The following is a 21,224-nucleotide window of genomic DNA, read 5'->3' on the forward strand; positions in this document are numbered from 1 at the left end:
ACAGTGTTTATAATCGTATAATTTTTTTCTGTCTATGAATATATTTTTGCGTTCAATTATATACAGTTGGTATTTAATTTAATTTAATAGTTTACATTTTTATTTTATTTCCTTTTAAATATGTATTATCTTGTGTCAATTTCTCAAGTAATTTATAGTGTAAAGTATCAATTTAAAATGAAATGCTGTTACCCAAGGTCAGTTCCTACTATGTCATTTAATCAGATTTGAAGTTTGTTTGATCTTTTTAGACCACCTCATTATCATTTTCTGCTTCTGGTAGGAGTTAAGTACACACTATATTAACTTACCTATGGGTAAAAAGATACATTAAAGGGACAGTTCACCCAAAAATTTAAATTCTGTCATTTACCTGTATGAGTTTCCACACAGTTGATGGTGCCGATTTATTTCCATAGTAAGAAAAACAAATACCATGGATGTCAATGGGTAACGGCAACTGTGTGCTTACCATCATTTATCACAATATTTTGTGATACACAATATATTATCAACAGAATAAAGAAACTCATATCGGTTTAAAACAACATGAAGCTGAGTAAATGTTGACAGAATTAACAGCATTAACGAAATGAAACCAAAGTGAAAGTTTATTTTGTGATTGTTGACTGTATGAATGTCTTGTTTATACATGCTGGACACTTTGTTTTTATGCTCTTATGACTTAACAAGTATAAACATTATCCATGGTGTACATGAGAAATTGTTTCATAACGGGTTCTTCTACTGCTATCAACTTATAGAGTTTTTAATTATTTGCCATCGTCACCTTTGGGTTGCTAACTAAAGGACAATAGACAAAATCATGTCTTTCAGTGAACTTTTCTATTAAAACTATGGACCTTTACAGCAATACAGTGTGATTTTCTGCACAGCTGCTTTGAAAATATTGTATATAAATAAAAGTTATATTTTGAAAAATACACTTTCTACCTTTTTTAAATCATAAATAACCAGATAAAAATGGTGTTTACTGTCCTTAATGTTCAGAGGCCATTTCATTTGAACTTTTTTAGAAGTAAGTGGATTAGCTGGTAAATCTTGAGGGAGTCTGAAAATAGCTACAGTACCTTTTTCACATGCTTGGCTTGACATGTAATGTTTGCAGGGAAAGAAACCATCAACTTTCAACCTTCTTAGGAGAAAACGAGACAAATATCAGGCAACATCTTCACGGCAAAATCATTTTTTAACATTTGTTATAACCAAGAAATAATTTTAAAAAGGTCAAATCCAATCAGTCGTGTATATAAACAGAAAAGAAACAATTCATTTTCTTCACCTGTGTTTGGGTAAGTATACATCTCAACTACCACTTCCAGAAAATAACTTTAAACGACAAAAAGGATTTGGGGGTGGGGGTTGGGCGCGTTCATGAAAGCACGGAAGGGAGCCTTCCCAAATTTATTGTCACAAAAAGTGTATCTTTAGTAATACTGTTTGTCCTTGCAATTACAATCGTTCCTTTAAAAGTGACAGGCTCCAGAGTTCCCAGGCCAAAATACATAGTTAAAGAGGTGCTACCTTATGTTATTCCCTACCATATGCAATAGTCTATGGGATGTGGTGGGCAGACGTGCAAGTACGAGGATCCATCACAATGGAGTGAGGAGAATCAGGCAATCAAGGGAATCTATTCCTCTTGGTAAACAACATTTGTTAACTAGTAAATTTCTAATTAGTTACAGTTAACTTAAACCCTGTGTTATATATAAATGTTGTTTTTATCTATTCTTCTTTATTCAGCCCCGAGAGCTCCCAGCACCATTAATTAATTACTACACCAGCGAACCCGCACAACAATGCTCCTCAGCACCAACTACAAGGATCATGAAGCTTCTTTACATGCACTGTGCATTTAATTTATGCACGATAAGGTGAACTATTCCTTTGAAGGACTTTTTGACATACAGACAATTGGAAAAAGAAAAGTAAGACATTATAATATACAATCGAATCACAATCATCTCCAATGAATCAATATTTTCCCAGAATTATGAGTTTATTTTTTTCTTATTGTACAGTTAGAATATTGTACTTGCAGTTCGTTTTATATCCTTTGCCTTTTACCCAAAAGTACTCACGATCAGAGTTTTGACTTATAAATAATATTTCCTTTACTTTGGTTCATTTTATTTAAGAGCATGTCTTGACCAACTCGAGTTATGTTAGAAAAATGCTCAGAAATCAAATGTATATGCCTTCAAAACGTCCTTTCCGTCCACTGACTCCACAGAGGCCACTATACTTGAATAATCACAGGCAACGTTTGTGAATCCTCTGTGAAAATATATAAAAAAGATAACATTACTTAATGACAGTCAAAACACAATGTGTTTACAGATGGTATTCAACCAGAATAATCCCCGTGTATTAGTTGTGTCAGTGTGTGTTTGCTTCTCTTTACTGCTAAGTGCGTCAAAGGCATGCATTGTCATCAACTGCACCTCTTTGTGCCGATGTGCTAAACTTAGATAGATACGGGCATTAAAGGGGACATTTCACAAAACTTTTTTAAGATGTAAAATAAAACTTTGGTGTCCCCAGAGTACATAGGAGAAGTTTTAGCTCAAAATACCATATAGATAATTTATTATAGCATGCTAAATTTGCCACTATGTAGGTGTGAGCAAAAATGTGGGTGTGTCCTTTAAAATGCAAAGGGGTTGATCTCTGATCTAGAGCTGGCGTGATTGGTCAACACAATTGACTGCGTTGATGCTGATTATTAGTCGACATCAATATTTATAATCGATTCCATTATTTTACCTTTAAAATGTTGTTCTCACACTTAAATAACAACCATTGCTCCACACCACTATGCACGAACCTTTTGTTTATCGCTGTCTCCAAAGATGATGGATTAGTGGCATCCCTATTCTGCACTAAATGGCAGTGCCGTGGTTGGATAACGCAGATTAAGGGGCGGTATTATCCCCTTCGGACATCACAAGGGGAGCAAAATTTCAATGACCTATTTTTTCATATGCTTGCAGAGAATGGTTTACCAAAACTAAGTTACTGGGTTGTTCTCTTTCTCTAATTTTCTAGTTTGATAGAAGCACTGGGGACCCAATTATAGCACTTAAACATTAAAAAAATTAGATTTTCATGATATGTACCCTTTCAAATAAAATAAGAAATGCTGTATACAACTTAAAGTTAACAGAATACATATACGCATGAGCAAGTCATTTAATAGCAAGCATTAATATAAACAATTGGACTTCTTTTAATTAGAAATGCATTTAGGTAACATATTATTTTGTTATACTATTAAAAAAAACATTTATTTAGACAATTTCAAGATATAAAGTTCAGAAAATGTTTGAAATGCAAGAGCTGTCAGCTGCGATGTCGCAGAAATAGAAACAGTGTAATAGTCAGTGTTGTTAAGCATGTATTTTAAATTCCTGATGTTTTTTATTGACATACGTCCAGTTTAGTCTTATCTAAAGTCTACAGGACAGTGCAACTGTTATTTTTATATGTGAGCGAGTTTCACATGTAAACAGAAATAGGCATTCTGGTTGATTACCTGCTGTAAATATGATTGAATGTATGGGTGATAATACTGTACCTGGACATTGTGTGGGAGCCTCCAAGTAATTGATACTGGCTCTCAAGGTTAAGCCCATGTTGTTTATCATTTCTCCAGGTCAGTACTCGGAGAGACAGGTCGTGGGATGCTGTTACCACCCTAAAACTGTCCTGCAAGTACAGCAGAATTGTGAAAGTTACGTTTGTGGAAAAACTGCAATAATACCATGCATTCTATATATTTTCATATTTATAGTTTTCCTTATGTTTTTACTGTATATAAAGGTAAACTTAAATTTTATTAAATGTTATGATTGTTAGCCAATGTTATAAGCAAACAAACTATTCTCATTCACAGAAAACTCTTTCTCTTTGGGGTTGGGCAGCATGCAGCATTAAATCATTCTCATGTTTTTCTGATTGCCTAGTTCATTTTAAGTTACTGATTTTTTTGTTATTTTAATCTGGCTGCTTATGTGGTCGGGCAAGTAAAATTACCTTTCACTTGCCCCTTCAAAAAGTCACAAATGTGCTCGGGCTCAGCCCCGGATCATGGCTCCAGCCCAATTTAACCCCAGTATAGACGGTTTCAGCAGTAACAACATAAACAAGCGGCTTTCGTGGTCCACACGTAACTTCCGGTAAACTCCGATAAGAATAAAAAACAAAAAATTACTTTAAATGTGGTTTATTTATATAACAAGCAAAATAAATAAACAACGCATAGATTACCTAGAAAACCCAAACATTTTGGTTTTTTTTCGACGAGGTACTTGTTCAAGAGTTCAGTTTAGCACCTAGTAAGCCCATTAAAAAACTGAAACAGGAAGTAAAGTTCGAACCAGACTCGTATTGCGTCACCGCACATGCGTCCTATGAAACCGTTTATAATTTACGATTGGTAACAAGTTTTACGTTTTATTGGACTCATTCACAGACATACACAGTACGACATGCAGTAAAATGCTTGGAGCCAGGCACAGACATTTTCAAAAATATTCAACTTTGAGTGAAAAGCTCAGCTCGTCAATATCAGTTCTCACTCGGCCGTCCAATCACAGTGGAGGAGTGCCCGAGGTCGAAGTGCTGCAAACTAACCGTGGGTTCACACCAGCCGCGTTTGAGGCGTCAAAATGGTGTCTACCACGTCTAGTTTGCCGCTTGAACATTTTGAGTTTACTCGCTTCATTCAGGCGTGAAATTCAAGTCATCAGGACTTTCACGCGGAAATTCGCGTCATGGGAGGGGCTTCTGCGACCCCGCTCGCTTTCTGTAATCAGGTCACTACTAGAGCAAGCTCCTGATTGGTGTACGCGGCATGTTTTTCTGCCAAAGTTCACATTTTTCAACTTGCACGTTTGCCGCGGCAACGCTCATTTTGTGTGAACTAGACGCAAAAATGAGCCGGATTCGCATCTACTGCGCCGCGCTAAATGCCTCATTCGCGCCGTGAGAGCTCCAGACATGCGTCAACGCGTCTTCACTTTGACTTAACATTGAAATCACTCGCACCTGACGCCTATACCGCGCCTGGTGTAAACGCAGCATGAGAGCTCTTCTGCCATACAATAGTTCTAATTTTTATCCACTTAAAAAATCATCAAGTTTTATTTTGTGCCACCATACTTACTGGTGTAACTACTCATGTAGTCTTTAAATAGAGAAAACATGGAAATGTTTGGTGACTTCTAAATTAATCCCTGTTTGGATCCTAAGGAATGAATGGGACTAGGCTAAATGCTAACACATCCACTACACTACACTGTACAAAGATTAAGTGCATGCATTGAAAAAAGATATGCATGTATTAATTCATCTAAGTTGAGGTAAGAACATAGTAAAATATAAAAAACTGTGGTGTTTTACTTTAATGAAATTAAAGCTTAACTTGCAACCTACCACACAAAGAGCAGAAATCGGCTGTATATGGTCCTCAAAACTAGCTACAAGATCCCCTGTAAGCGTGTAAACCTTTAGAAAGTTTCCATCTGTAACCAGAAGGGTGTTGCTCCCTTTTGCCTCAAGAGTGAGGTTGGTACGGTCCCTTAGTTCTATCTGAAAAGATGCAACTTGTTGAGCTGAAATAGAAAGAGATGAGATATCGTTTAATGTTGCATCCACTGATCTATAGAAATGATTGCAGTGCACATAGCACACTAAAATAACAGTGGGAAGTGAAGCCAGCGGAAGTGTTTGAGCGGCCATATTGGTACAGTATTCTGTATTTGCATCACAAGTACATTTAAATGTATTTCGTAGGCTACAAAAAAAGTAGTTTAACCTTGTGGTTCCTTCTTATATTTGGATTCCTTTATGGTCAGGTCAAAGACTGAGACTGTTTTGTTGCTGAAGAGACTGTCTGTATGGATTACTGCGATTCGTGCATGATGGGAGGGAAGGAATACGGCAGCACAACAGCCATTGATTGACAGACTCTGACACAGACTTTCCTCATCCTTGTTTGGATAACACACCGTTTCAGTGTAGAAAACCTCCCAAAACAAATATAATTTGTTATTCATTTAAATACAATTCACTATTATTAACTTCTTATATTTATCAACTTTTGATATATGATATGGACGTGGAGACTTCAATTTACCTTAGGGCATAAATCTAAATTTTCTTTGGAGGCAGTGAATATCCACTTTTTATCTGGAGATGAAAGAAGTAGGTCTACCCTAAACGAGTCGAAGACCACGTGCCTTGAAACCTCAGACAGTGCAGGACAAGTCAAGACAACTAGACCTTGAATAGATCCCACCTGAAAGGGTTAAACATTAAGTTAAACTGGGCCAACATTGGCAAAAATCACCTAACTGACCCAAAACAACAATACATACTATTGTGTAGCAACAAAATGTATAAAAGCACTTATAAATAATTATCATACCATAACGAAAGAGCTGCTTTTGTCATTGAATAACATCAGTTTGGCATTTGAGAGTCCTGACTCAAATGAGGCCAGCTCCTGTCCGGTTAATCCCTCCCACGCTTTGATTGTTCCTGTGCAGTCGGATGTGACAACAACAGACCGAACAGGGTCGACTATGATGTCCTGCATAGGACTTTGAGCAGGACTGGTCCATAAATTAACACCCTAAAAAACAACATTAGATTTACTGGGAAAGTCACATTTTATTTTTTGGCATTAAAATTACATTTTTTTGGGGAAAAATTATGTTAAATATTTATTTATTTCCTTCCATATTTCTATGTGATAATCACCCATATGTGCCCATAGGGTATTTTGTCACATTTGTTTGTGTACTTTACAACATGTTTGTTATACCTTCTGGATGTCCCATGCTTTGACTGTGCCATCTGTGGATGCACTACAGACAACTGGCGTAGACTTCCAAACGTCTGAGCAGTCATCATTTCCAACCAAGTATCCAAAACCAACAACCTTGCCTTTGGTTTGAGAGAATGATAGGCATGAACACAATTTTGCCAAACAAAATCAGTTTAGCAGAATTTAAAATGCAATAGCAACCAGTGTTGGGGTAACGAATTACAAGTAAGTGCATTACATAATAATATTACTTTTCTGAAGTAACGAGTTAAGTAACGCATTGCTTTATAAATTTACACATTAAAGGATTATTCCGGTATTTAACACTTTAAGTCTTATTTCTGGTTTGTTTTGGATGAACTACAGTGATGGACACAGACATTTTGACAATGGGTCGTGTCTTGAGTTTTTGACTCGTTTAGAAGCGTCTCTTGACTGCTTCAGAATGGAAGTCAATGGCCATGCACAAACATGTCATTAAAACAACACTTAACTTCATTTTCAAAACTGTACTACTCACCGAGTGGTTTGTGGTGTTCGTTGATGATTAAAAACAAATATATTGGCGCAATGTATGATTTCAATCCGTGTTATTTGCTATAGTGGAACAATTTTTTCAGATACCTCACAACCGCGTATATACTTCCGCTCTATATTTGAGTCTGAAGCGTTAGCACACTCCCGACCACTTGATGGCGACAACCACTTTGCCATACAAGTACGCTCGGTGTCTAGCGTATAGACAGTCACAATCGAGCTCAACTTCAAACCTAAAGCTGGTCACTGAGCCATCAAATATGGGAAACATTTCTTCTGAGAGAAACCGAGCGAAAAAACTACAACCACATGTCAGCAGACCCCTTTTCTGTTTCCCGGCGGCGGAGTGATATATCAGCGAGCAATGAGTCTTCCAAGAGAAGTCAATGGAATTTTACAAAATGCCAAATAAAACATGACAGAAACTGTATTTCGCTACACAACTTGTTTTTAATCATCAACGAACACCACGAACCACTCGGTGAGTAGCACAGTTTTGAAAATGAACGTTAAGTGTTGTTTTAATGACATGTTTGTGCATGGCCATTGACTTCCATTCTGAAGCAGTCAAGAGACGCTTCTAAACAAGTCAAAAAGTCAAGACACGACCCATTGTCAAAATTTCTGTGTCCATCACTGTAGTTCATCCAAAACAAACCAGAAATGAGACTCAAAGTGTTAAATACCGGAATTAACATTTAATATTTTAGTTAATTTTTTAAAAAGTAATGCAAGTTACTTTTCAGTTTAATTAATTCAATTTAAAAGTAAAATAATGTTCTGAATTAAACTGAACATATTAACGTAGAATTACGCACTCTGTGCGCCTGAGCAGGAACAGTTTGTGTTACCCCGGATTTCCACCGACTGCGGAACGGCTGCGGATCCGTTGCGGAACGGCGGCGGAGTCAATCGGTTTCCATTCAAGTCAATGTGTGTATTTCCACTGACTGCGCTCCGAATCCGTCACAGCTCCGGCCATCCGCAGCCCTCCGGCACAAATACGCAGAGCTTCTATTTTTGACGGATGCCGGACAGCTCCGCAGGGCGGAGCCATGACTTTATCGCGTGATCATACCTGAATTCACGAGAACTCGTGTTTTTTTATTAAATCTTTGCAATACAAACATTACAAACACACACAAATAAAGTCATTAATACAGAAACAACAAATAATAGACAGGAACAGAGCCAGGGGAGTTTCAAATAAATACATTAAAGATAAAGCATATATAAATGTTTTAGCAGCCTTCTTATTTTTTGAATTTTGGATGGATTTGATGTACTGCTCTGTCTATGCGAGATCTCGTGTTGTGATCTGGGCTGGTTTGTAAAAACGTCATAATTCAACGGCATAATGGGCAGAGACAGAACTAGGTATCGCGCGATCATCACGTGAATTTGCGAGACCTCGTCACTTCAGCACGCAGCCGCTCTGCAACAAAAACGGAACTGGTGGGTATTGGCGGACGGCAGAGTGCGGAGACGTAACGCAGCGGAGCTGATCTGCAGCTGCTCCGCAGTCGGTGGAAATCCGGGGTTAGAAACGAGATGGCAGGCCAGAGCTCGACATTTTTGCAATCATAAAAAACACCTGCAAGGCCTGAAAGAGATCAAGCCTCAGACAAGTAAGAAAAAGTAACGCAAAAGTTGCGTAAGCATTACTTACCATGAAAAGTAACCAAGTAACACAATTAGTTACTTTTTTGGGGAGTAACTTAATATTGTAATGGATTACTTTTAAAAGTTACTTTCCCCAACACTGATTCCGACATTGCTACATCTGAAAGGGATGAATTACCTTTATGGCCTCGCAGGCTTTTGCAGGTGTAGTCTGCACATGACCTGCCTGATTTCATTTTCATCTCTAGATGAGATCGACGCAGATAATATCTTTTCCATGAGGGTGTCCCGGTGTCTGTGCGGAACTGGGAAACATTGCAGAAGCTCCATCTCTTTAAACACAGTCTCCTATACAAGAATTTGTTCTTGGTTAACTCCGATCAACAGCAGATGTCTGGATATTTACGGCGCATTCACACGGGGCGTAAGCGTTGACGCTTCCCATTTACTTTTAATGGGTGACGTCAAGCGTTGGCGAACTGAATTGTGGATCCGTCGGCGCCGTGTCAGTGCCGTTGCTCGCGGCAGAAGGTGAACATTTCTCAACTTTTCAAGCGGCAACGCGTGCGTCAGCCAATCATATCGCCTTATGCAAATAACCTAGGCAGAGCCATCCAATTACGTTTATGGACCGGAGCTTGTGTTGCGGCCACAGTGATTGGCTGTTGGCCACGCTTCAGACAAGCCTTCCGTTAAGCGTTAACGCTTACGCCCCGTGTGAATGTACGGTAAGCCATTCAGCATCACAAGACAAAAAAGTTACTTATGGCTTGATTTTAGATATAGTATGTAATGTCTGGTAACTCACTTCCACAACCATTGTGTCTCTGCAGCATGGTACCACTCCTAAACAAAAAAATACATTTGTAAAAAAACTGCATATCATATTTATTTATTTTTCTGAAGAGTGCCAGTGATCTTCCTGTCAACAACTATTCCAACACTAATCCTTTTATCCAAAGCAACTTATATTGTGCATTACAAGGTATACATTTCTTATCAGTATTTGTGTTCCTTGGGTTTGAAGCCAATACCTTTTGTGCTGCTAATGCAATGATCTACCACTGAGCTTTACAGGAGCACAATACTAAAGTTTTTTTTTATTATTTGAAAATTTTGGGAAATTTCAATAAACTATATCATATACAAACATTGATAAACATTTTGTTTGGTTATAAGTAGACATGCATTGCAAGGTAATAATACAAATTTAAAAAAAATAACTTTGATTATTTCATTGAGTAACACAAAAGCATAATAAACATTATTATATTAAATCAGTAAAGACGTATTTTTTTTAAATTTACCTTGCATGCATGTCTGCTTATGACCAAACAAAATGTTTATTTGTTTGTATACAGTCACCTAAAGAATTATTAGGAACACTATTAGGACCCCCTTTCTCCTTCAGAACTGCCTTAATTCTATGTGGCATATTGATTCAAAAAGTGCTGAAAGCATTCTTTAGAAATGTTGGCCCATATTGATAGGATAGCATCTTCCAGTTGATGGAGATTTGTGGGATGCACATCCAGGGCACGAAGTTCCCGTTCCACCACATCCCAAAGATGATCTATTGGGTTGAGATCTGGTGACTGTGGGGGCCATTTTAGTACCGTGAACTCATTGTCATGAAATTATTCGAGCTTTGTGACATGGTGCATTATCCTGCTGGAAGTAGCCATCAGAGGATGGGTACATGGTGGTCATAAAGGGATGGACATGGTCCGAAACAATGCTAAGGTTGGCCGTGGCATTTAAAAGATGCCCAATTGGCACTAAAGGGCCTAAAAAGTGTGCCAACTGCCAAGAAAACGTGAATTTAACAAAATGTGATTTAAACAAATCACAGTAACATAAAATACATTGACAGTCAAATTGGCATCTTGTAGTGGTTTTGCTCATAAACTATGTAAAACAAAGCAATGTGAACTTGAGATTGTTGTAACGGTGGTAAGCTGCACGGTACGTCCTGCAAATGCAGCTGGTGTGAAAGCTCACTCTCTCCTTACATGTGCGGTGTAAAGCCAGAAAGTACCCTTACCAAGCCTGGCCACCCAAGACAACAAACTTAAACAACAAAGACTACAACTCCATCTTCAAAGACATTTATTTATTTCAGTCTATGAGCCACATGCATCACATTATGCCAAACTTGGAGAGTAATTGTCACATAGGATGTAAAGCAGAAATCCTGGCATTGACTGTCCTTTGTGCCAGGTCAAGAAGATCCTGACTCCATATTAAATACATTGCAATATGGCACCTTTTCCAGCCATTATCTGCTATTAAGGGCAGTCCAAAGCACTGATCAGACTACTCCAGTTTGTGAAAATGCAGATGACGAAACCCTAATGCACTGCACTCCCCAACAAAAGACCTGTAATCTATGATTCGGTACATCATGAATAACAAGATGATCCCTCTATTCAAGCACATACCCAACCAGCCTCATTCCCGAATTACACTACACGTCAACGTGTTTTACAGGATCTTAACGGGACTTGTGTAATATGAAAAATTAGTGGAAGTGTGAATGAACCAACATCACAAGATTCCATCCAGACACATTATCAGTGTATTTTCTGTAATCTGTGAAAGGCCTTTTGTTGATTTCTTTAGTTCAATCATTTAAACCAAGTAAAAGCAATTGAAAGGTTCCTTGCTTAAGGGCACATTTTCCACCTGACATCAAAGAATCAAACCTGTGACCTTCGGGTGACCTTAAAGTCAGACTCTCTAAGCCAAAACAGCACCTTCATTAAACATTAAAACATTTGACATTAAACAGTAGCCATACTAAGACAAGGACATATTATGCTATATTGATTGTTGGATTTGTAATACCAAATAATTTGTAAGGCTTTAGAACATTGTAAGTTAATACATACAGTACATGCAGTTAAGCTAATTTTCTTTATGTCATCAAATCTCTACTACGATGGGCTGTTAAAGGGGACATTTAAAAAGACTTTTTTAAGATGTAAAATAAATCTTTGGTGTCCCCAGAGTATGTTTGTGGAAGTTTTAAAGCTCAAAATATCATATAGATCATTATTATAGCATGCTAAATTTGCCACTTTGTAGGTGTGAGCAAAAAAATAAATAAAGGTGTGTCCTTTAAAATGCAAATGAGCTGATCTCTGCACTAAATGGTTGTGGTTGGATAGTGCAGATTAACGGGTGGTATTATCTCCTTCTGACATCACATTTTTGACATGCTTGCAGAGAATGGTTTAGCAAAACTAAGTTACTGGGTTGATATTTTTCACATGTTCTAATTTAATAGAAGCACTGGAGACCCAATTATAGCACTTAAACATAGAAAAAGTCAGATTTTCATGATATGTCCCCATTATGATAATGTTTCAATAATGGCTAGCAATGCAAAGGAGCATGGAGCTCCAGGTATGGATGCAAACATAATTTGAATCAACCATATACTCCTCCGCCAGCACTAAAGCAAAGACAACTCTGAAAAAGGTCTTGACAAGCAAGAATTAATCTTCTGTTGGACAAAAACAATAACAAAGCATCGCAGTGGAACGCGATGAGACGAGACCCTTAGTTGCAATTATAAACAACTATCACAAGACTTGGGTTTAGAAAATCTCGCATATTTGTATAAGGAATTAGTCCTTATTCTGGGTTTTAGGAATAACTTTGATCTAAATCAGCGAGTGTTAGGTGGCCATCCATAACCCGAATGTTTCATCGCTTACCTTACAAACTGTTGACACACTAATTAAATCTTCATCCTGAAGAAGGGAAAATACAGTGATCAAGCAGTCCAGCGGTAAATGTGGACAAATCTCCATTCCTATTGATTTAATAATTATTAAATGATTGCCAAATCACGCCAGTGAGTTACTTCCTAGCAACTTTCAGTTTCGCGATGACGTCACATATGGACATATTCTACGGCAAAGGTTCAGGGACATGAAGAGATTTGTACTAGAAAAAATGTTTTCATAGAAAGCCAGAGTGTACTGTAGTGTAGGTCCAACTCCAACCTGACGATACAACGTGTGTGCACGCGAAATTATGCTTAAGCAACGTAATGTGTTTTGGCCAACAGCGAACGATACATGTAAAGTTTACTATTTACAAAATAAAACGTCATTGGAGACCTAACATAAACAAAACAAAATAAATAAACAACTGGAACATAATGATAATATGTGGTGTTCTGCTGTAAACCAGTAGAGGGAGCGCAAGCATAAGGGATATGGCTGCAGAAAACAAGCCCTGGCTGTGTCCAACTGCAGCCCGGCAGCGCCACACATTTTAGGGCACACGATCCAGACCACCCGTCTCAGTCCGCAAGTAGGGGCGAGCCCACAGCAGACGTTTTAAGACACACATGGAACACGTTGATTTGTCTTTAGTTTCTATTATGAACCATGGATAGTGGATCGAGACACTATAATAATATGTAATGCTGATATAATGTAATGCTCTTTTAAGAATGCGTGCCGCCAATAAGCTCAAAGAAAAAGAAGAAAGATCTCCAGCACAGTATAAAATATAATGCAATTATTCCATTTTTGAAAGCAACATGTCTAATAAATAGAATTTGAAGATCACATAAGTATGGAAGCCCATTTCTGTCATGTTTGGGTAAAATTTTTAGATTTCCTAAGTCATAATAATGACATAATAACTCATTATTTCGCCTTAGTATCTAATAATAATGAGAAACTAAGTCATTATTTCGACTTAGTATCTCATAATAATGAGAATTTTTTCTTATAATGACGACTTAAGTATCTCATAATGAGAAACTAAGTCATTATTTCGACGTAGTATCGCATAATAATGAGAATTTTTTCTTATAATGACGACTTAGTATCTCATAATAATGAGAAACTAAGTCATTATTTCGACTCATGTCATTATTATGACTTAGGAAATCTAAAAATTGTACATAAACGTGGCGGAAATGGGCTTCAAGTAACTAAGTGTTAAATTGTGGAATAATCTTTTTTTATTTATAAATTTAATGTCACCAATCAGTCATTCTCCAGACTCCAGTCCAGTAGGTGGCGGAAACGCGTTTGCCAACCGTCTTTAAAAAGAAAAGAAGAAGAACGCTTCTCTGCAGCTTCCGTACTTACATGTGTGTGTAACTGTGCTCAAGATGAATGCGTATAAGTTTTTTTGGAATACAAGGACGAAATAAAGTAGAGTGCAGTTGTTAAGTAAACTACAGTAGGTTTACTCGTTATGAACTGTAAACATCAGCGACCTGTTTAACATTCAGCTGCTTGACTTAAAAACATAAAACACATGATTATGTTTTTAAACATTTCAATAGCAAAATGAGGCTCCTACAGATGTATTGGAGGACTGCGTGTTCATGTAAAGAGCGGATGATTCAGAGAGCACACAAACACTCAACAGCACAACTCTCAGAGAAGAAACTGGTAACGTTATGCTGTTCAGACCCATAAACGTATTTGCTCATCTTCAGTGTTTAATGACCGCTGTGTCTTCTCGCTGTGTCTTCTCGCAGAGCCGGTATTTTGTGGATCATCGCAGGGTAAGGGTTGTGGCAGGTGCAGGGGGTGATGGAGCTTCCACCTTCCACAGTGAGCCCAGGAAAGAGTGGGGTGGTCCAGATGGGGGTAATGGAGGTTCTGGAGGAGACATCATCCTTAAAGGTATTGAAGTAACCAAACAGCAGGTTTTTCTAGTTTGAGCGATATTGCAAACATTCAGAGGGGTTTGCTGGCGATGTAAAATTAAGCAAAATACTTTATTCCCCTGAAACTACATCCTTGTTTGACACATTTATGTAAAAAATTATTGTTATTTAAAATTCACATCGGAATGTCCGTTCCTCCTCCAGTCGATAAAGCGCTTCTGCTGACAGCGCATGCGCAGGCACCTAAGAATAGCTGCGTGTTTTTTTTTTTTTTGTATGGTATAGCATATGTACAGAGTTTGTACAAACTAATACAACTCACAACAATTAATACGATAAAATTAAATCACAGCTGAAAAACACAGCGCTTCCATTGGAAACAATTGAGAACATACGCCAGCACAGCAGCAGGCGTAAAAGCTTTGGTGTGCACGCCCCCTTAAGGTACATTCACATTATAGACGGTTTCATCGGATGCACGTGCGCTGACGCGATACACGTCTGGATTAGGGATGTTAACCGATGACCGTTTGACCGATGGTTGACCGTATCAACGTTAACCGGTCAAAGTTGTCGGTTGTCGGTTAAAAAAAGGGATCTGTAAATTAGGCTATTATAGACAGTGGACTAAACCCTACTACAGTTAGTCATCTCTTTCTTTCCAAGATCTTTTTGTGTGAAGTGAACAAATCCCTCACACTCAGTTTTTCATAACTGGTCTGTTTGTACTTTATAAACCAATAAAAAAACATTTGGTGCGAGGTCACTGCGTTTGGTTTCGCATGCTCACAAGGTTTGCGAAAAGTAAATGCTACAGGCTATTTTTTGATAAATTCCTTTATTCGAATAGTAAATAAAATACAGCAATAAAATAATTAAAATTAAATTCTCTCCTGGTTGTGTTCCAAATTATTAACATTTATGTCTTTTAGGCTAACAGTAAAGTGCCGAGTAAGTTTTGTTTCTGTAAATCCTCAGCCATGATTTTTACCACTTTATTAAGTTTTGCTTTGTAGAAAGCATTTCTTTAAAGTGAATTTCGTTTTGTATAAATTGTATCTTAATTTTAATAAATGTTTCATCAACCAAATGCATGTATTTAATAAATAAAAAGCAAATATAGCAGAGTATATAATTACCGGTCCGTGCATGAAGGCGCCGGCACGGCGCGTTCACTTGCATTGCATTGTTAATTAGAACGCACCTCACCCTAAATAAATAAAACTCAGCGTAGGCCTATATGCCTCATACAAGCATTAAATATCTTTGTTCTAGAACAAACACAGTGCGAGACCTGCTTTGGCCGGTGCGTATTTTACACATTCTGAAGGTGCCCGTTTAATCCATTGGTTTTATCGTGTTGCCGTCTATTAGGCAACATTCCGCATAAGATGGGTTTAGATTTGGAAATACATTACATATTTCAGTGGTAACAGAAAAGGTGATGATGATCATCCTATGTCTTTATTATTACTACCCCAAACTAAAGCGCAGTCTCTTCTGAGCTGTCATTTTCTTAAATGAGCCGCAGCAATTTTCAAATGAGCTTCACAAACTCCTTTATTTTCAAGTTCAACGCGATCACCTAGTACCTAAACTATTTCGAAACTAAGCACGGCACCGCGTTTGCGGGACATGTTTCGCGCTGTAGGGGATTTAAAAAGTGTTGTGAGGTCTGTGTGTGTGTGTGAGCCGGAGGCAGAGCGCAGAGAGATGCGAGTTGCGAAATTGCAGGCGCGGCTCGAAATGTCTGTTATTTTAAATAGCATAGCATATTTTAAATTAATAGACCTATCGGTTAACCGGTTTCAACCGGCTAATGAGGCTCGGTGGCCGGTCAAGAAAATTTTTCGTTTTCGCCATCCCTAGTCTGGATCCGAACTTTACTTCTGGTTTCGTTTTTTTTTTTTATGGTCTGACTAGTTGCTAAACTGATCTCTTGAACAAATGCCTCGTCGAAAGTAACAAATGTTTTGGTTTCCTAGGTCTGTGGTTGTCAAACTTTTTCAGTGTGCGGCCCCCCTTGTGTATGGCCTATTCCTTCACGGCCCCCCAAAGAAAATTTATGACAAAAAAACTGTTCTAAAACTCAACTTTTAATTAAACAAAACATATTGAATGATACAAAGAAGTGCTGTTGGTTAGTAGCCTTATTTTTTAGGTCTAATTCCACAGAATTCATGATACATTTATTTATTTTATAAAATGTCATAAAACTGGGGCCCCCCTGGCACCATCTCGGCCGCCAGTTTGAGAACCACTGTCCTAGGTAATCTATGTGTTGGTTTTTTGCTTATTTTATAAATACACTACGTTTAAAGAACATTGTTGTTATTTGTTCTTAGCGGAGTTTACCGGAAGTTATGTGCGGACCACGACAGCCACTCAAACCGTCTATAAGCGATTTTGTCACTTTGTGTCGCTCGACTCTTTTTAACGAGGTCGTTAGGAGACGATTCTAAATCTGGTTGTCTTAAATAAATGAGTAACGTCCACTCCAGTAACTGACGAGAGACGGATGAGGTGAACTCCATTGCTTCGTTTTCATTGGTAGTTTTCATTGTACCTTCATCTGGTCACCACCGGTCATTGTCACTTGTGTCGCCGGATATAGCCAAGCTTCCATTAAAATGAATAAAATTGCGTCGCTCTGCTAGTCGCTGCTAGTCTGAATGCTTAGGGTATAGATGGATTTCAGTCACGTGACCTTTTACATCATGCCGCCATCTTTAGGACCTACCGAGTACCAGTAGGCTATTGACAAGCATTGGCTACCTTGCTACGATTTACGGATTTCTTATCTTTTACTGTCTATGATTCTTACGGATACAGTAAAGGGCTACGAAAGACAACATGTCGCATCTCGACTGTCATGAAAATAAACGCTACTTTAAAAAAATATATCTTGGTTAGGGTGTGATGCCTTCTCGATCCCTGATGCGTTCTTCCAGCCGCTGTCCGCTGCTACCGAACTACCACTATTTTACAACATAAGAAGGCGCGACACAACATGAAACTTTGCTCGAAGTATCACCTGGATCTCTACACATGAACGCGAGCATTGAGAACATTGTTTGTGTACACAGAGTTTACTAAAAATAAAGGTTTTGTACAACTGACTTTGGCTGTTATGGTGTCTGCTCGTCATCTCTGCCAGACGTAAATAATCGATTTCCGAAGGGGAATGAATGAATATCATATGAGGCTCCTTTTTCAACCTGAAGGTCAATATTGTTTTTCACTTGCGACAAAACAACGACTTATCCGTGCATTTTTATGGAACTATGCTTTAGGAGATATCCATCTTTACAATCCTCCCTCCTTACGTTGCAATTGGAGATCGATACATCTTGACTGGGAAGAAGGCGGCGAGCGGACGCCAAATCATCCAAAGTCAGTTGTTCAAAACCTTCTTTTTAGTAAACTCTGTGGACACAAACAATGTTCTCAATGCTCGAGTTCACGTGTAGAGACACAGGCGATACTTCGAGCAAAATATCATGTTGTGTTGAGCCTTCTTAGTGTTGTTAAAATAGCGATTTTGATGCTCACAGCATATTGAAGGCATAGCTTCTAGTTCTTTTGCGACCACTTCAAGTCCTTAAAATGGCGGAAGACAAGTGAGTGACGTCAGCTGATATCCATGTATAGCATAATTTTCTCTGGCCATACAAGTACAGAACCATAAAATCATACTAGACCTTGTTAACGAAATTAGAAAACTGTGTGTACGGTTGTGTACCTTGTGTATGCAACTTTTCAGTTAGTGTTAAGTATTGTTAAAATTCACAGACATATTGAATTTTTCAACAGTGCATCCACATGTGAAATCACTTGCTTCAGTGGCAGCATTGTATCATGGGAAAAATGGAGAGCCAGGAAGGAGTAAAAATCGCTATGGACGGAATGCCAGTCCCACCTACATTTTAGTGAGTTTTACCAATGAAACGTATTCAACATTTTTTTTCTTTTTGTAATCAAATACAGTTTGGTCTTTTTTGTAGCTCTGTATTATCATATTGACTCAATAATCAAACAATTAATTGATAAGATCCCAAATCACTATTTCTCTCATGGCCTTTGGACTGTGGATTTTCTATCAACAACTTAAAGTCTGTTCTTAACATTGCTTGTATGCTTTAGAACAATCCTATGAAAACTCAGTGGAAATAATAATAACAACTACATTCTTCAAAATCTCCCCTTTTATGTTCTGCGGAAGTTAAATTATTCTTGGTTTACCATTTTTTAAAGACACCCATAATCATGTGTGTGAGTTGTATTTAACAAATTTCTACACAGGTTCCTTTAGGCACCATTGTAAAAGAAGAGGGTAAGACAGTGGCAGACCTCTCGCGTCATGGGCAGCTGTATACTGCTGCCTATGGAGGTGCAGGGGGCAAGGGGAACCACTTTTTTTTGTCCAATGAAAACAGAGCTCCAACTACCGCCACGCCAGGAGACAGGGGACAGGAACGGATCTTTCAGCTGGAGCTGCGTACCATGGCCCATGCAGGATTGGTAAGAGTAAATGCTTGCATTTGATAGATTATCTGAAAAGACCAGATCATGGATTATGGAGCATGACAGTGCATTTTAATGTGTTTTGGGGAATTAGCAAGTAAAAGAGGTTTCAAACAAACTCCGAACCCTGATTTAGCTTTGTGTATAAATCATCCTGCATTGATAAACCTATGCTGGGTTGTTTTCACCCAAATGCCGTGTTTAAGCAATCCAGCATACGTTTATTTATAATTATTCAGTCCAATTTTAACCTAGCCATTGGTTTCGAAGTTCGAACCAACCCAGCATTTTTTGAGAGCAGCCATATTAAGAGAATAGATATATTACAGGATAAAGAATTGGGCATGGGCTCCCAGTAAGCAGTCAATAAGCAACCATTCAGCACCTCGTACTCTGGTAATACTGAACAATGTTTTTTTGTTTTGTTTCCCCAGAACCTAAAGTTTTAATGTGCATCTTTTACTGTAGCAAATGTTTTATTTTGTTTTTCTGTGCAGATTGGGTTTCCAAACGCAGGAAAGTCATCTCTGTTACGTGCCATATCTAATGCCCGACCAGCTGTGGCAGCTTACCCCTTTACCACACTAAACCCTCACGTGGGCATTGTTCAATACAGAGACCACGAGCAGGTGGCAGGTGTGTGTTGAGAACTTTTGGTCTTTATAAGAAAACAAATAAGCCACGTCATTAAAATCCCTTTCTCTGCTTTTTTACATTTGCAGTAGCTGACATTCCTGGACTGATTCCAGATGCTCATTTGAATCGTGGCCTTGGCATTTCTTTTCTACGACATGTTGAGCGCTGTCGTATTTTGTTGTACGTACTGGACATGTCTTGTGCCGAACCCTGGGAGCAGCTGCAGCAGCTGTGCTTTGAGCTGGAACAGTACAAAACACAACTGTCACACAGACCTAATGCCATCGTGGCCAATAAAATGGACTTGCCGAATGCAAGGAAGAACCTTGAGGCTTTGAGGAACCATGTAGATCAGCGGATCATTCCTGTTTCTGCACTGACAGGAGACAACATAGAGCAGCTCATCCTACACTTGCGAGAGCTGTACGACAGCTACCCGTTGGACAGTCACAAGTGATATTGCAGAAATTCATAAACATGATTATCTAGTAAAGGGATGTCCAACCGCCCTGCAGATCTCCAACCCTAATCACAAACACAGGTGAACCAGTTAATTAAAGTGTTGGAACTGAAGTCTGCAGGACAGTAGCTCACCAGGAGCAAGGTTGGAGCCACATTGTCTAGTATGTTACTTTGCAATGACTACTTTAACATACATGCATTATATAATGCTTATTAATATAAGCATTTATATATGCATTTCAGCAATAAGGTTTAGCGGTGAACAAAAATATTAAACATATTATTTAAGGAAAGCAAGTTTTGAAGTTTTCATACGGGTAAAATGTTTGTAAATGTGAGCAAAACCTGAAATTCCAATAAAATTCTTAAAGCAAACAATTTATTATTTACGTTAGACAGAAATGCCTATACAGCAGGGAAAATAAGTATTTGACACATCAGTATTTTTATCAGTAAGAGGATTTCTAAGTGGGCTATTGACACAAAATTTCCACCAGATGTTGCCATCAAGCCAAATATGGAATTCATACAAAGAAATCAGAACATTTAAGTATACAAGTTGAGTCATAATAAATAAAGTGAAATGAGACTGTCAGAATCCCTCCTGAGCAATGCAGACGACTGGTCTCTCCATACAAGAGGCGTCTAGAAGCTGTAATCACCAACAAAGGCTTTTCTACAAAGTATTAAAGAAAGTGTGTTCAATACTTATTCCCTGTGTCATTTCAATTTATTTATTATGACTCAACTTGTATACTTAAATGTTCTGATTTCTTCGTATGAATTCAATATTTGACTTGATGACTACATCTGGTGGAAATGTTGTGTCAATAGCACACTTAGAAATCCACTTACTGATAAAAATGATGATGTGTCAAATACTTAATTTTCTCTGCTGAATATGGTTGAATACGTTGAATATCCAAGGTAGATACACAC

General features: G+C 38.1%; 2 protein-coding genes across 3 annotated transcripts; one reads left to right on the plus strand and one right to left on the minus strand.

Moving 5' to 3' along the window:
* Positions 1 to 103: 103 nt before the first annotated feature.
* On the minus strand, positions 104 to 12,942 carry fbxw12 (F-box and WD repeat domain containing 12). The gene is made up of 10 exons (XM_065286419.2): positions 12,739 to 12,942; positions 9,825 to 9,862; positions 9,195 to 9,364; positions 6,854 to 6,975; positions 6,455 to 6,661; positions 6,164 to 6,325; positions 5,843 to 6,053; positions 5,461 to 5,639; positions 3,602 to 3,732; positions 104 to 2,301 (listed from the first exon to the last, which is right to left on the minus strand). Exons 1-10 carry the CDS (start codon positions 12,832 to 12,834, stop codon positions 2,202 to 2,204), a joined length of 1,416 nt encoding a protein of 471 aa, XP_065142491.1. The 5' UTR covers positions 12,835 to 12,942; the 3' UTR covers positions 104 to 2,201.
* A 1,163-nt stretch (positions 12,943 to 14,105) lies between these two features.
* On the plus strand, positions 14,106 to 21,004 carry mtg2 (mitochondrial ribosome-associated GTPase 2). Of its 2 annotated transcripts, XM_065286428.2 has the most exons (7): positions 14,106 to 14,227; positions 14,334 to 14,442; positions 14,532 to 14,679; positions 18,477 to 18,592; positions 18,966 to 19,184; positions 19,685 to 19,823; positions 19,910 to 21,004. In XM_065286428.2, exons 2-7 carry the CDS (start codon positions 14,338 to 14,340, stop codon positions 20,278 to 20,280), a joined length of 1,098 nt encoding a protein of 365 aa, XP_065142500.1. In that variant the 5' UTR covers positions 14,106 to 14,227; positions 14,334 to 14,337; the 3' UTR covers positions 20,281 to 21,004. The 2 variants fall into 2 exon arrangements, with proteins under 2 accessions (XP_065142500.1, XP_065142498.1); XM_065286426.2 differs by having other exon boundaries at positions 14,111 to 14,442; positions 19,910 to 21,003.
* The last annotated feature ends 220 nt before the right edge of the window (positions 21,005 to 21,224 follow it).

This window comes from Paramisgurnus dabryanus, chromosome 21, assembly GCF_030506205.2.
Source record: "Paramisgurnus dabryanus chromosome 21, PD_genome_1.1, whole genome shotgun sequence".
Lineage (NCBI taxonomy): Eukaryota > Metazoa > Chordata > Actinopteri > Cypriniformes > Cobitidae > Paramisgurnus > Paramisgurnus dabryanus.

Excerpts from the sequence above, each read along its gene's own strand:
- fbxw12 (XM_065286419.2), bottom strand. The coding sequence starts at position 12,834 with ATGGAGATTTGTCCACATTTACCGCTGGACTGCTTGATCACTGTATTT. Across the intron at positions 9,365-9,824 it reads GAGACACAATGGTTGTGGAA|GAGACTGTGTTTAAAGAGAT; the intron begins GTGAGTTACCAG and ends ATTCTTGTATAG. Across the intron at positions 6,326-6,454 it reads AAAGCAGCTCTTTCGTTATG|GTGGGATCTATTCAAGGTCT; the intron begins GTATGATAATTA and ends TAACCCTTTCAG.
- mtg2 (XM_065286428.2), top strand. The coding sequence starts at position 14,338 with ATGAGGCTCCTACAGATGTATTGGAGGACTGCGTGTTCATGTAAAGAG. Across the intron at positions 14,443-14,531 it reads AACTCTCAGAGAAGAAACTG|AGCCGGTATTTTGTGGATCA; the intron begins GTAACGTTATGC and ends GTCTTCTCGCAG. Across the intron at positions 19,185-19,684 it reads CCATGGCCCATGCAGGATTG|ATTGGGTTTCCAAACGCAGG; the intron begins GTAAGAGTAAAT and ends TTTTCTGTGCAG.